We start from the raw sequence: 13609 nt of genomic DNA, 5'->3' as shown, positions 1-13609 counted from the left end.
ATGACACCTCTGACATGCGAATCTATGACACCTCTGATGGCGAATCTATAACACCTCTGATGGCGAATCTGTGTCACCTCTGACACGCGAACTCATTTTTTTGGTTAATTTTTCTTTGTTAAATGGCATTTAAATATATAAAATAAATATCAAAAATATAAGTCTTTGTTTTACTATGGTTGCAAATATCAAAAAATTTCTATATGTGACACAGCACCAGAGTTAAGTTAGGGTTTTTCAAAATGCTGACACGCCGAGCTCAAAAGGTTCGCCATCACTGCAGTAGTTGGTTTATTTTTATTGGTATATAGCATTTCATTGTATGAATAGGTCAAAATGTCTTTATTCATTATACTATTTTTTAAAAAGATTTTTAAATTAATTTTTAGAAAGAGAGAAAGAGAGAAACATTGATGTGAGAGCAAAACATAGAGAAAACATCGATGTGAGAGTAACACATCAATCGGCTGCCTCTTGTACACCCCCAGGGCATTGAGCCTGCAACCTGGGCATGTTTCCTGACCGGGAATCCAACCAGCAACCTTTTGGTGCATGGGACAACACCCACCCAATTAAGCCACACCGGCCAGGGCTATCCATTGTACTATTGATGGTTATTTGAACTATTAAGAATAGTGCTGCTTTGAATAAATTGTACATGTGATTTGCATGCATTTTTGATGAGTATATATTTTCGATCATTGATCATTGGGTGTGCAAATGTTCAACTTTAGTGTTTAGTATTTCAAAGTGTTTATTCTAATTTAAACTCCCAGCACGTATGTGTATGGGACTTCCAGTTCTGGTCACAACATTCTTGTTGACACCATATAATCACCTCTTTATTTTAGCCATTCTAGGGATTTTAATTAATTTAATTTATTATAACTTCAATTTTTATTTTCTTGAATACTAATGAGATTGAGCATCTTTTTAAAAAATATTTTTATTGATTTCAGAGAGGAAGGGAGAGGGCGAGAGAGAAACATCAATGATGAGAGGGAACCATTGATCCGCTGCCTCCTGCACACCCCACACTGGGGGTCCAACCTGCAATCTGGGCATGTGCCCTGACTGGGGATCAAACTGTGACCTCCTGGTTCATAGGTCGATGTTTAACCACTGAGCCACGCCGGCTGGCAGCATCTTCTCATATGCTTTTCATTAGCCATTTGGATATCCTTTTAGTGAGAAATCACTGTTCTAGTCCTTTGCCAGTTTTCTAATTAGTTTATCTGTCATTGATTTAGAGTAGCTTTTATTTCTTTATTATGGAAAAACATTGTAAATAACTTCTCCCACTTGGTGGCATGCTTTTCATTAGATAGTGGCATGTTTTAATAAACAAATTTTATATTTTTATGTATTTAAATTTATAAATATTTTTATTTGTGGTTACCGCTTTTATTTGGCCCTGTTTGAGGAATCTTTATTACCCTTAGGTCAAACTTCTATATGATCCTGATGGAAGGCAGAACCAAATCCTTTGTAACCCATGCATAATGTTTTAGCCGTTCGGGTGTCTGCCTGAAATTAGGATATGTGATGAAGTCATTTCAGGCACTTCTTGCAAGTAGACCTTTATTTTGTTACTGGTCTCTAAAAGAAAATCATCTACCTTTTGTTTATTGAGTTATTTTATTTTTACTAATGTGACTTATAAGCCATCAACAACTCTAGAAAGTAGGTGTTAGTATTATTCATTTTACAGATGAGGAAACTAAGGCTGATATAGTGATGTTAGTTCCCCAAATGGTAGATCTAATAAGTGGCAGAAGTCCGTTCTGTCTGGTTCCAAAGTCATACTCCAATGCCAGATGCCCTTTTAGGTTCCACATGTGAAGGGCACGTACTTGGTTTTGCTCACTATTGTATCATCATTACATACTGGTATTTGGTAAACATATTTTGAAATTATTGAATAAACGGATTTTTAAAATTTACTTTGCCAAGATGGAGGCACATTTGAAAATTCATTTCTCTGTTGCAGATAAAGGAAGACCTAGATCTAAAAAAATAACAGAGAGTGGAAGAGGGAAACGATATTCATACAAATTACCCCAAGAATACAACATAGAGACTGTAGTGGTTGCAGACCCAGCAATGGTTTCCTATCATGGAGCAGATGCAGCCAGGAGATTCATTCTAACCATCTTAAATATGGTAGGCAAACTTTAAAGTGCGCTTGGAATTTTTTCAAGAAAACTCTAAGGAAGAAATGTGTGAGTATAATGAAGTTCTTTAAAAATTCATTACTGTTCCTTTCTTTTATTGACATCAGTAAAAAAAAAATATTTAGGTTTACCACGTTGATCTGTCTCAATAAAGATATCAACATAATAATTCACATCGTCTAGTAAAAACAACAGTTGTTCATTGTGATGTGGCAAAACTCTATTAGTCTTTTCTCTCTTTTTTTGTGCCCATCTTTTCATTTCCATTTGTAAAGGCCATTTGCTGAAGTGGGCAGAAATGTTACAATATTTTTTTATGTGCATGGTCCTACCCAAAATACTCTGGATTGTGAGGTGGAATAAAGATGGAGGTTGGTAACCCATTGAGCTCTTATATAGGTATGTAAAATTAGATTTCAGCTATAATACTAGTTAATGAGTAAGACCTGATAGCTAAGAGCTAAATTTTTAACCAGCTGAATCGTTCGTAGCTAACTTTAGTTAACAATATCCGCACTGCAGAAATCTAGTTTGCACCTAGCATCTTATGGATGCTTATTGCCTAGTCAGTCCTTTGACTTAATTGCGTATGGTTTTGAGTAAACCTCCTTCAAGGCAGAATTAGAAGGTCATAGTGAAGAGTGGTTCTTAGGGGGAGAATAAATAAACATAAATAAAAGTGAAAGGCAAATGTCCATTTATAATTCCAGTTACCATATACGGGTGAGCACTACTGATTCGAGGATAAATATGTTATGTTTTTGTAAAATTTCCATTTTTTACTATTTTTGTTATTATTTGGTTTGTTTTCCCAGCAAAAAGATTTTCCCACACTGCAGTCATTTCAGTGTACGTTCAGCTACCCCCTGAACACTCCGCCAACGTTCAACTAGTGCTATCTCTGAGAGCATGGGTTTGGTGTGTCAGTGTTATATGTTCTATTCCAAATTAAATAAATGCTAAATTTTACAAAAACTCCACATACCACATAAAAATTCACCTTGCTTCCCAGCATTTCAACATGCATCACGTTTTTGAGAAAACCTGTTATAATGATGGTCTGAAACCATTAAGCATCCATGACCCACAAGCGTGTCTTCATGGGATCTTTGAAAAGAGGAGCTTTGAAGTCGTGTTTCTATTTGACAGCTAGCCGGGGAGAGAAAAAAGACTGCAAGGAATGAATAGGGACGTGGCATAAAGCAGGCTGAGTTTTTAGGACTGTTTCTCAGAAGAAAGGAAGACACTGGCATTTTGTGAATTAAGAATTAAGACAAATTCTAGATATTAGTTACCAAAATTCTTCTCTTCAGTGTCATCAAAGCCCACCCTTCTCTCAGCACCCCATTGAAATGCCCAGACTAAAATGAATTAGCTAATTTACTGCCTATTAAGCTAATTTTTAAAAAATAGTTAAAAAATTAAACATATATAAGATTTCCCAACTAAACGGACACTGCTCCCATTTCTGGGCTTTTAGAAAAATTAAGATGTTTTTCAGTTTTATTTTAGGATTTTTTATTTTTATTTGTTTTTAGGTTTTTAACCTTTTCCAACACAAGAGTCTTGGTGTGCAGGTCAATCTTCGTGTGATAAAGCTTATTCTGCTCCATGAAACTCCAGTAAGAAAGTCTTGAGTTTTTTGTTCTAAATTAAGTGGGTGAGAAGTTGTGTTCAGCTACTTTTAAGTAAAGGGAATGTTAGGGATGTACTTTTTATTGACTTAAAATCCAGAAATCTCCACTGAATCACTTAGAATGTGCATAAACTGGTCTTTAGTTTTGGTTAATACCCCAATTTTTGTTCCAAAAATGGAATGTTCTTAGTTTCCAAGGATCCTGACCACAAACCTTAACTTTCTAAAAGTAATTTTAAAAAGTCATATTTAATGACAGTTTTATTTTCTTCTCTAAACATGTACGTGTAAAGCCTTTTCTTATCTGCAGTCCATTTTAAATGAGGACTATTCTGTGACATTATTTTAGCATGCTGCTTAGCTGGCACTTTGTAAAAACGTTTGTTCTTAAATTATAGAAATAATGAGTTACATACGTCTAAAAGTTCCACATTCTCAATATTCATTGAACTTCTCCTTTTCTGAAGAGTGTTGAACAGATTTTGTAATTATTGTACCTTCACAAAGTTCTAAGATTTTTACTGCAGGCTAAATTAATCCTTAATGTCTTCCAGGTTCTAATTAATGTTATGGTCAGCAGTTTGCTTTAGTAATTCATGGTGTCCCCTCAGTTTTTAGTGTTTTGTAGATCAGAGGATAATTTGCCTTGAAGTGAAATCTCTTCTTTTACAGGCAGATCTCTATATTGGGCACCACGGAGAGAAAATGCTGGAGAGTTTTTGTAAGTGGCAACATGAAGAATTTGGCAAAAAGAATGATATACATTTAGAGATGTCCACAAGCTGGGGAGAGGACATGACTTCCGTGGATGCAGCTATTCTTATAACAAGGTAAATTTCCCAAAGCCACTTATGACATTCCTAATTCCACAGCCATGCTAGTAATCCTACCAATCCCTTCGCCAAATGCTTTTATTCTAGATTTTGTGTTCCCAGAAACGTTTGGCATAGCGATGTTAGTCAGTTTCCCTCAAATAATAATAACCGGTTTTTGAACTGCCATTCATTGAGTGGTATGTTGACAAAACACTTGGCTAGTTAATTTTTAAGTAAAATTTTGCTTCAATTTTTGATGTGAAGATATAGTCATTGATAGTGACAAGTGAAAACTATGGTTTAACTTAGCGGACCTTTGAAATTATGGGCCCAAACTATATATTTTTCAGTCATCACTATATAAAGTAATCCAATATATTAAATTTAGAAATTGACAAACTTTCTTGTTCAATCTGAGAAAAAAAGTTTCAATTAAGTTTTGAGGTAATTAATTTGAGCTGCGTTGTGAATGTCTGTAGTATTCACAAGTTTTGTAATGCAGCATTATGTCTAAATATGAGGAAGTGAAATAATGAGTAAAAAGATACTATCCAGGAGCATTGTATATTAATAACTATCGGTAAAAGTATCTTACTTAGAGCTAGTAAAAATGATGATAATTTTTCAGTAACAACTTGATTTTAGTATCAATAGTGTTGACATTTCACATCATATAATACACAATATTATGTGATTTAAATGTGATTTTTTTGAAATGAGTCTATTAAATGCATGATAGCTTCTGTTGCTGAATCATAAAAAACTATTCTAGTGATACATCTATATTAATCAATGCGTAATATGCTAATTAGACCAGACATCCTCACAGACGTCCTTCCAGACGACCTTCCGGACGAAGCTGCAGTGGTAGGACCTGAGGCAGAGGCCCCATGTTGGGGTGGAGGCCGTGGTGGATGGGGGCCAAGGCAGCTGTGGTGGCGGTATGGGGCCAAGCCCCTTCCATGAATTTTGTGCATCGGGCCTCTAGTAATTCATAAAGTGAAAAAAATCTTTATGTAAGAACATGCCTGGACTTCCACAGTTAGGTATACCTGATGCTGTAATTAATAAGCATACAACTGTGAAATATTTATTTGGCATCTACTTTCAATCATTGGCGAATGAGCAATATAAAACTAAAACTCTTGAAAGAAGAAAATTTATTAACAACACCAGTCAATCCAGCTTTTGCCTTTTGACAATTAAAAAAAATTTTTTTAATCCTCACTAGAGGAATGATGACATATTTTCCATTGATTCTAGAGAGAGTAGAAGGACTGGGGGTGGGGATTGGACCTGAAACCCAGGTACATGCCCTTGACTGGAAACGAACACGTGACCCTCTGGTGTGTGGGCTGATGCTGTAATTACTAACCAAGGCACAATTTTTTAAAAAAAATTCTCATCCAAGGATATGTTTATTGATTTTATAAAGAGGAAAGGAGGAAAGGAAGGAGAGGAAGAGAGAAAGAGAGAGAGAAACATCCATATGAGAGAGAAACATTAATTGGTTGCCTTCCACGTGCTGTGCCCTGACTGGGAATTGAACTCACCACCTTTGGTTGTGTGCTCCAGCCAAGCCACAGAGCCAGGACGATTTTTTGACTGCAAGCTGAAATCTAGGTAGAGCACAGTGGACTCTTACGAAGGGAAAGGTGCTAAGAAGTCTGTGTGTAGATTATCTGTGAGACCTTTGAAAGACTAGTTTGACATATATAGACATAAACTGCCCCAAATTTATCAGAGTGCTGTTGCTATGGAGTTTAGATTTAAAAAAGATACTAGCAACTGAGCAGATTCAGTCCATAAGAGTAGATCAACCTTGTTAATACCTTATTATTACACCTGACATTTAGCTGAAAAAAACAGGGCGGCTGTGCTTTCCTAGTAGGAACCATGATCCAGAGAGATGCCTGCCCTTGACCTGCCCTAACAAAGCCTGAAACCACACCCCAATACGATCTTTAGGGGAGATAGAGTTTGGAGTTTGAGTCCCACTGATTTACAAAGGTTTGGGAATCATCTTGAGCTTTGATAGATCCTTCCTACCAAAGAATAAACTCAAATCGACCGAAGTTCAGATTGATTAGCCAATTGAACTGCATCCTACAATAAAAGTTAGTACTCTTCAGAGGAAGAAAACAGAATCTTGAATCTCTATATCATCCACAATGTCTAAAAGATAATAACAATTAGCCAAGTAATGAGACATGAAAATGTGACCCATAGTCAAGGAAAGTAGTCAATAGAAACTGACCTTGATAGCTTAGATGTTGGATTTACCAATTAACTTAGTTGTAATTGGAATCTTATGAGAAGCAAATGAGAATGAATAAAAAAAGTTATTTGAAGATGTAATGGCCAAAAATTTCCCCAAGCTTGATAAAAATTTATAGACATAGGCACATCATAGGAAGATGGTGAAAACCAAAGATACAGAAAATTTTTTAAAATTTTCCAGAAAAAATAGATACATTCCACAGGGGAAACAATGTTAAGATCAACAACTGACTTCCCATCTGAAAAAAATTAGTCCAGAAGACAATGGAGTGATCTCTCTATTGTAAGGGGACTAATCCTATCAACAAAAGTTATTAATGAGTCCTTAAGGGTATTTTATTAATCTATGAAGGAGAATTCACACACAAACACACACCAGTTATCTATAACTAACATCACGCTTAATAGATATTTTTTAAATTATAGCCAAAAAAAAGGTCTATATTCATTCAGGTTATTTAACAAGTAACTAAGATTCAATTTCTTATCTCATATTTCTCTCAATTGTCTGCTAAATTTTCACACATTTATTTAAATTATACTTAATTTTTTTATTTTCTCAGTTACATTGTTAGGATTGTTAAATTATACTGTTTAAATTATTTTTATTCAAATTATATTATTAGAGTTGCTAAGATATATTTTGAAAGCATGCATCTTTTCTATGGTGGAGGTCCATTTCATGATATTTCAGAGTGATAGGGTAAATTTGGAAAGATGGTCATTTTCTTTTTATTTTTCTTTTGTTAATCCTCAACCAAGGATATTTGGATTTTTTTATTTTTTATTATTATTTTTAGAGAGAGTGGAAGGGAGGGGGAGAGACAGAGAGAAACATTGATGTGAGAGAGACACATCGATTGGTTGCCTCCTGCATGCACCTCAACCAGGGCCAGCATCGTGTCTGCAACCGAGGTACCTGCCCTTGACTAGAATCAACCTGCGACCCTTCAGTTCGTGGGTGAATGCTCTATCCACTGAGCAAAACTGTGTAGGGTGACGGCCATTTTCAATCACTTTATTTTGGGGGCCCTCTAAGAAATCAGCTTATACTAAAATTTATCTTGTTTACGACTTGAAGCATTTTTTATTAGAATAAGATTAACAAATATTACTTAACTCTACCAAAAGTTTAATGAATTGCTTTTGTAAAAATAAAAGAGTAGCAAATATTGCTATTAGTGAAGATGATTAGGATCCCTAGGGAACATGCAGACTTTATTTCTTTATTTTTAATATGAAATTATGTCCTGTTTTATAGTAATTCTGCATGACAAGGTTCTTAAAGTATATTTTATTTTTATATAGTACTAAATATTATATTTCTGAAGAAAGAATTTATAGTGACATATAATCCATAGTATTAGTTATGATCATGTAAATTATTGTATGTGGTTAATTTGAACTTCTAACCTGTGACCACCAATCTGATATAGACAAATTAGATTTCCAGAATGCATTAACCATAAGTGATTTTATATTTTTATTGCTTGATTGATGAAATCTGTCTTTCTTCTCATAGTGTAGGTTTTGGAAATACTGCTTGAGACTAAAGAGGATAATAATTATAATAATATATTTTTTCTCTTTTTAAAAATTTAATACATTTATTATAGAAATTTGAGAAGTACAAGAATAAAAAATAAAATATTAGCCTGTAATTCCACTACCTAGGAGTAATTATAGGTAACATTTTAAAGTATATTTCTTCAGCTTTGTTTCCTATGTATTTGTTGTAACTAAATACATATATTTATAATATTGAGCTCATACTCTTTATGCAAGTTTTGTCTTGCCTGACCAATATTGCGACATTAATTTAATTTAATTATCTACAATGCCATTTTCACTTCAAAACAGTGTGAAAAAATAACATTCTGCAACTAATTTATTTTCTTCTGTGATAAAGCTTTAAAAGTCACACTTTTAAAATTAAATTTACTGGAGTGGCTAAGGTTTCAAGTGCACATTTCTATGATACCTGATCTTGTATATTGCATTGTGTGCCCACCACCCAAAGTCAGTCTTCTTCCATCACCATATATTTGACGACTTTTACCCTTTACTACCTCCTCAAGCTGCTTCCCTCTGTGTGTATGAGTTTTTATTTGTTTTTATTGTTGGTTCATTTATTGCTTTCAGTTTTATATATCACATGTGAGTGAAATCATATAGTTCCTAACTTTTTCTGTCGGACTTATTTCGCTTAGCATTATATTCTCAAGAAAGATGAAATAAAAGCCACACTTTAACCACTCTTCATAATTATTTCCCTTGCTGCTAGTCTTCACTAGCAAGGCATCACAGGAGTTCTCTTAAAAAAAAAAAGTTGTGTGATATATTTGAAGAAAATATAAGGAATAATAAAATTAACAGCTGCCTGTTTACTCTATAGCAGAAAGAATATTATTCATGGAGTTTAAGTGCCCATTTCATTTACAATACACTAGAGGCCCGGTGCACAAAATGCACCGGGGGCTCCCTCAGCTTGGCCTGCACCCTCTCAGTCTGGGACCCCTTTGGGGATGTCTGCCTGCCGGCTTAGGCCTGATTCCCCCGGGGGTCGAGCCTAATCTGGCAGTCAGACATCCCTCGCATAGTCTGTGGCTCTCACAATCCGGGACCCCTTACTGCCCGCCTGCAGCGGAGCCGGGAGAGGCTTCCACCATCACCGCTGCACTTGCCAGCCATGAGCCCAGGTTCTGGCTGAGTGGCTCCCCCTGTGGGAGCACACTGACCACCAGGGGGCAACTCCTGCATTGAGTGCCCTCTGGTGGTCAGTGCACATCATAGCGACTGGTCATTCCGCCGTTCGGTCGATTTGCATATTAGGGTTTTATTATATAGGATATTTTCCCTTAAAAATCTAGTCCAAACATTTCCTTGTTTATAAACAGTTCTTTAGGAAACACTGTTGCATAATTCCCAAGTAATGCATGAACATCTTATTTTTTTAAATATATTCTATTGATTTTTTTTACAGAGAAGAAGGGAGAGGGATAGAGAGTTAGAAACTTCAGTGAGAGAGAAACATTGATCAGCTGCCTCCTGCACACCTCCCATTGGGGATGTGCCCGCAACCAAGTACATGCCCTTGACCGAAATCGAACCTGGGACCTTTCAGTCCGCAGGCCGACGCTCTAACCACTGGGCAAACCAGTTAGGGCTGCATGAACATCTTTTTATGGTAAAGTTGCTCAAAGGTAACCAGTGTTGAGTTGGTATGTAATCTAAAGAACATTGTTTCATGTTATACACAGTTTCCTCTATTGTTTTTTTTTTCTCACTCTATACTATGTTTTGTAAGTCCTTTCCTGTCATTAATTGTCCACAGAAGCCCTGTATGTGTTCCTTTACATGGCAAAGGGGACTTTGTAGATGTGATTAAGGCTGTTGAGATGGGGAGAGTATTTATCCCAGAGTATTTAGATGAGTCCAATGTAATCACAAGAATCTTAAAAGATGGAAAAGGGAACAGAAGTCAGAGTGAGAGAGACTGGACGATGCTATACTGCTGGCTTTTAAGATTGTGGAAAGGCCACGAGCCAAAGCATGCAGGCGGTCCCTAGCTGCTGGAGAGGGCAAGCCCACAGATTCCACCCGTGAGCCGTTGGAGAAATGCAGCCTTGAGATTACCTTGATTTTAGCCCAGTAACACCTATATTTGGCTTCAGATCTCCAGAACTATAAGACAATACACTCCTGTTGTTTTAAGTAACTAAGTTTGTGGTAATTTGTTACAGCAGCAACGGGAACCTGACATAACCATATTGGTCGATATCATTTGGAGGGAGGAGCAGGCATTTTATTGCATGTGCGTGTCCTAATTTATATAACTTCTCTATATTTGCACAACTTTATGATTTTTTCACATCTAAAGTAAAACATATAAACACCTTTATGTATATATGGTTATAAACATGTGCTACTATTTATTTAGGGTGATTAAATAGTACTTGTGTCCTGGCCGGGTGGCTCAGTTGGTTAGAACGTCTTTCTTTACACCAGGGGTGGGGAAAGTCTGGCCTGCGAGTCATGTAAGGCCCATGAAATCATTTGGCCTGGCCCTGCCAAGGCATTAGGGGTGAGTTAATTAAACGTTTGACCAAATATAGCAGGCTAAGTTTTAAGCTGATAATTTTGTATGGCCTACAAATGATATTTATATATCCAAATGGGCCTTGGCAGAAAAAAGATTCCCCACCCCTGCTGTACACCAGTGGGTTCGGTTCCTGGTCAGGGCACGTACCTAGGTTGCAGGTTCGATCTCTGGTCGGGGTACATATGGGAGGTAACCAGTCGATGTTTCTCTCTCACATCCATATTTCTGTCATTCTCCTTTGCTCTCTCTCTAAAATCAATAAATATATCCTTGGTGAGGACTAAAAAAATAGTATTTGCTATTGTGTTTAGAAATATAATCTTCCTTATAGTCAAATGCTCGTAAAATGCAATCAAACTTCATGTTTAGCCATAGGGCTAGGGTAATATATTAAGAGAATGAACTGAAGGTAATAATCCTATATAATAAAAGCATAATATGCAAATCGACCGAATGGCCGAACAGCGGAATAACGACAACCATCTGGGACCATGCTATGACACCCACTGGCACCAGGCCAGCCAAGGCAGGTGCAATCCGATTGGTCGGGAGCCCAGCCATCACCCCATGATTGCCCCACAGGGGGGGCCCAGGCCACTGGTTGGCAGGCTGCAGCAGGTGGGCGGGGCCTCCCTCTGTGAGGGAAGCCCGGCCCCGGTCCCGGGTGCTGGCAGCCAGGGGAAGTAAGGCCTCCTCTTGCATGAATTTCGTGCATCGGGCCTCTAGTATGTAAATAATACTCTCCAGGAACACATACAACAACCTGTATTTTATAATTTCAATCTGCAGGATCAGGTCAATTGATAAAAACATTATTCAGACTCAGATTTTCAAAACTTGTACTGCCGCATGACTAAATATGTATTCTCTATGCCCAAATTATAATTTTTCAAAGCTAAAGACAAAATAAGGCAGTATTATTTCTAGCATATCTTTTAGTTATGGAAAGAAAACCCAAGCTTCACTGTTTAAACAGGACTTCTGTTCAAAACCTAATGGAAAAGCCTTTTTTGTTACAGTTTTGCTAAGCCATGTCATTTCATGGAAAAATAATTTGTATACCTCCCCAATCCTTTAGCAGAAATGGTGACTTCAGGTTTTTGCACCCTGATAAGTAGGTCTTGGAATAGGACTTAGTAGGTTGCTTCTGGGTGTGGGTTTTCTTTTTTTTTCTTTTTTTGTGGGGGAGGGAGGACGGAGAGCGAAGTAACGGGAATAAAAATCTTGAAAATAGAAAAAGATCTGTCAAAGACTATACACGTGTTAAATATTAATAGGTACTGACAAATAATTCTCCCTAGCTTCACCTGTGGAGATAAGGCTTGTGTGGTGGGTCACTGTTTCTCCATAATAGTGTGTTCCGTGCCATAGCAGCGAAATCAGCCCACTGAAGGGGAAGTGGCCTTGCACCATTTGATCAGGACAGTCTAAATGAATGGGTTGACTTTAAAGGAGAATCTCTTTTTAGTTCGTGTAAACATAAAGGTGATCGGGTCTTCAGCTTTGCCAGGAACCTGTGAAAAATAAAACAAATATTTCACTATCATGTATTTCACGTGCTTATCCATATTTGACAAATTAAAGTCAAATCCAGCCTGGTTTCTGGTGAATGGTCATCTTAGATAATGATGAAATGTTGTCTGTTATATGAACACATGAGCAGGAAGAGGTTTTAGCTCTGTTATTAATTTTGGTTTCAACTAAAATGAATGTTTGCATAAATCCAAACCTATCTGCAATAATATCTTTGTTAAAGTTCTTCTGTGGATACAATGAAGTAAATAGTTTCAAGCTGACCTAGTGCTTGTGGGCTCATAGTAACAAAAAACACAAAACATTTTCCCAACTGTCAACTCTATGATTTCTTAGTGTAATTTACACGTTTCTCTTAAATCAGGGAGAAGGCCTACCTCTATGTCTCTTGAAAACACCCTTTAATTTAGAATTTCATTTGGTTAATGATCATTTTGCCATTCCTATTTACTGAAATGCTCCTGGTTGATGTACAGTACTTCTGAAAGTTAGTTTCAAACTAATGACATTGGCAAGCAAGATAGAAAATTTAATATTAGAAATGGCAGAAATATATTAATTTAATACAAATCATCGAATAATATTTGAATGAGTCATTTATAGGTATAACCCAGGGCACTATAAAACACTACAATGAGACTTATTCTCAGATGCATCTTCATTCTTGGAAATTAAAGGCTATATTTCATTTTTTTTTCAGTATAAATCAGAACTTAAGCAGAATTTATTGGCTTTCTCAGATGCCAAAGTCTAACAGTATCGTTTCCATAAACTCACATAATGAAACTCTATGATGCAGACTTCAGGCGCACTGAGCCAACGTGAGCCAAAAATTAGAGAATTTGAATTCACATGATCACTGGTCTAGGCAAACAAATCCCCCAGCTCCCCCCCCCCAATAAATCTTTGAATATTACAAAATTAAGAATATATTTTGGTCCTCTGGAAAGAAATTGAAGATTACGAATTGCAGTCTGACCTGAAGTTTTGAAGTGCTGCTGACAATATATTCATTCGTCAATTGTACTGAGAGGTATTTCCAGTGCTTTTGGATAAAAGACCTTGTCTT

General features: G+C 36.5%; 1 protein-coding gene across 1 annotated transcript in view; it reads left to right on the top strand.

Annotated features, from left to right (window-relative positions):
• ADAMTS19 (ADAM metallopeptidase with thrombospondin type 1 motif 19) overlaps positions 1 to 13609 on the top strand; it is a 203295-nt gene that overhangs the window by 43496 nt on the left and 146190 nt on the right. The window contains 3 exon segments of the mRNA XM_070417180.1: positions 1991 to 2163; positions 3713 to 3796; positions 4483 to 4640. Coding sequence (XP_070273281.1) covers positions 1991 to 2163; positions 3713 to 3796; positions 4483 to 4640 — 415 coding nt within the window.

The sequence above is a fragment of the Myotis yumanensis genome, unplaced genomic scaffold (assembly GCF_028538775.1).
Source record: "Myotis yumanensis isolate MYYU_CA2020_CCGP unplaced genomic scaffold, mMyoYum1.0.hap1 SCAF_5, whole genome shotgun sequence".
NCBI lineage: Eukaryota > Metazoa > Chordata > Mammalia > Chiroptera > Vespertilionidae > Myotis > Myotis yumanensis.
This window is presented reverse-complemented; position numbering and strand designations above follow the sequence as displayed.